Raw genomic sequence first — 2,918 nt, forward strand, 5'->3', positions numbered from 1 at the left:
TTGTAATTCTCTCTAAAAGATTAGTGCGCTGAATGTACCTAGAAAATAAGATTAAGGTGTTGACTACACATTTGTCCTATAGTTTTTTTCAATCTCATTTGTAAGGATGCTAGATATTTTCAAATAAATTATTATGTAATTAGCCAAATATTGAGAAAACTCATCCTAATGTGTACATGTAATTCCAGTATGTGAACACATGTGGGACATCCCATTACAATTTAGAGCAGGACTATAAATCCGCTAAATACCACCATCAATCCTAAATATAAGACCTAGTTTGTAATGTAATTTGTACTATAAATTAGATCTTATATTTAGGGCAAGAGGTAGTATTCACTACAATTTCCAATCGGATTATGCACAAAATTGTATTTCTCGAGTTCACCATCACTTACACGATCAAAATCTCATAAAAAATTAACGGGTTTTTTCTTACTTCTACCTATACAAATAATCTGTCCACTCTCTTTGAAATCACATGTAATATACAATAAAGTACGTAAGAGTTGAGATACATGCAGGTAACGGCACCAAGAAAGAAGACTCCAAATGCTCCTGTAAAACTCCATAAGAAAGCTTCTCGGAAGCCATCTTCTTCTGAATGATATGATTGTGCGTTTCTCCCTGCTGGTTTATCCATAGATGAACAATTATGTTGTAAAGGTGGACCACAAAGAAAAGGATTTCCTTCATAAGAACTTGGGTCAAAAGTTGAGAATTGATTTTTCATTTCAGGCGTCATACCAGATAAATTATTGTGAGCCACAAAGAAGACAGATAGAGAATACAACTGTGTAAGTTGGGAAGGAATATGACCTGTCAGTTTGTTGTATGAAAGATCTAAACTCTCTATCTGCATAAGGTCAGAAACTGTTTCCGGAATAGGCCCTGACAAATGGTTCTTTGACAAATTTAACGTATGGATAGTGTTGAGGTATCCAACTTGTAAAGGGATTTCACCTGTCAACTGATTATCTGAGAGATCTAGGCCAGACATGAAATCTAATATATTTCCTTCATATAATTCATACCTACTTTTTGACATGAAGTTCACTCCTTGTTCCTCGTGCCATGAAAAATTCATTACATATTCACCTTGAACAAGCTCCCCACTTGTGTGATTGAATTCAAATAAGGGGCCTCTTGTAGTCCAGGGTACAAAATATTTTCCCAGTTTGGCTTCGTCGATCTCATCCTTCCTTCTAAAGTTGATGTTGTTCAAGCAATATGGTATCCCACCAGAAAGCTTGTTCTGTGAAAGATCCAGTATGCTTATGTTCTTGAGCCTGCATAATTCCACAGGAATGGAACCTTCGAGTTTGTTTCCCCTTAGGAGGAGGACCCTCAGATTCAACATTGACTTGAACCACCGCGGAATATGACTGGAAAATCTATTCCTTGTCAAATCCAAGGTTAACAGCAAGGGAGATTTGGCCACAACAAAAGGTATGGGTCCCATAAAACCATTGCTTTGTAAATGCAAGTACCTCAGTGATGACATATTTAGGCAGCTGGGCAAAGTGCCATTGAATCTATTTTGAGAAAGGTCTAAGTATTTGAGCTCAGCTAAATTGCAAAAGCTTTGTGGAATTGGACCTGACATAGAATTTTGGGATAAAATGAGGTAAGCCAAATGCTTGAAGTTTCCAATCCAACTAGGTATTTCTCCATATAGTTGGTTTGCACTTAAATCCAACATTCTTAGTTCTGAACTTTTAACAATCCCATTTGGCACTTTTCCTTTGAAGTTGTTGTTGCTTAGATCCACAGACAACAAATGTGTGAAATTTGAACCTCCTGGTAAACACGGACCACTTAAGTTGTTTTTTGACAACTTCAGAAACCGCAAGTCATTGGCACCCTTCCCAAATTCTTGGGGCACATAGCCAGCCAAATTGTTATTGGACAAGTCTAGCGAGTTTAATTGCCTCATATCACTGAGCGAAGCTGGAAATCCACCAAATAATGAACTGGAAGACATGTTTAGAGAAAGCAAGTTGGGAAGAACATATCCAATATGAGGAGGGATTTCATCACTAATAGGGTTAGCGAAAGCATGAAAATACTGCATATCAAGTAATTTTGAGGTGGATTTGAGCTTGAAGGGACCAGTCAAGAAGTTGTTGTTGACATTGAGAGTATTTAATTTGGTATTGTTTGTGAAAACCCAGTTTGGGAAACTTCCCGAAAGGTTCAAACGGACAAGTTCTAGAACTCTCAAGTCATGTTGATGAAGAAGAAAAGATGGTACAATTCTGTCATTGCTTCCTTCATTCATAGTGCACTTGGATACACTGAAAATCTTTAATTGGAATGAAGGGACAAATTGGGGGTTTTCAGTTTCAATCCTGAGATTGGGATTATTAAAGCATGAAATTGTGAAAACTTGAAGGTTGGAGTGGTTGGCAAACAAAGAAAGCGATGCTATGCCAGTGAAATTACTTTCATCTAAGGTAATGTATTTGAGGGACTTGAGAGAATGAAAGAGTTCAGATGGGAAGGTTCCTTCAAAACCATTGTATTCAAGATCAAGTACACGGAGAGATGTCAAATTATTGAGGCATGGAGGAAGGAGTCCCTCAAACTTGTTCTCGCCAAGTGACAACATTTCTAGATTCTTCAAATTGCATAAGCCTCCTGCAACATATGTATTTTTTTATTAAATTCTTTAAGTGATGGAAAAGAAAAAGTTAAACTTTATGCAATATATAGGTTAAACTTTAATATATATTAACGATTTTTTAAAGTATGGGTGCATGCGCAATGAACCAATTTATGTGTAGATTAGACTTCATAAATTAATTTATGATTAAATACTTGAGCTAAAAAAATTGATTATGGGCTCCTAAAAGGGAATTTGAACTGATAGGAGTACATATATAGGGCCATTTAGGTTAGGTTAGTTTAGTGGAGTG

The 2,918-nt window shown here is 36.4% G+C and overlaps 1 protein-coding gene across 1 annotated transcript; it reads right to left on the reverse strand.

Annotated features, from left to right (window-relative positions):
• Positions 1–445: 445 nt before the first annotated feature.
• Positions 446–2,611, reverse strand: LOC114712665 (receptor-like protein 15). The gene has a single exon (XM_028897212.1). It carries the CDS (start codon positions 2,609–2,611, stop codon positions 446–448), a length of 2,166 nt encoding a protein of 721 aa, XP_028753045.1.
• Between the last annotated feature and the right edge of the window lie 307 nt (positions 2,612–2,918).

The sequence above is a fragment of the Neltuma alba genome, unplaced genomic scaffold (genome assembly GCF_004799145.2).
Source record: "Neltuma alba isolate B1F8T4 unplaced genomic scaffold, ASM479914v2 tig00011388_pilon, whole genome shotgun sequence".
In the NCBI taxonomy this organism is placed as follows: Eukaryota; Viridiplantae; Streptophyta; class Magnoliopsida; order Fabales; family Fabaceae; genus Neltuma; species Neltuma alba.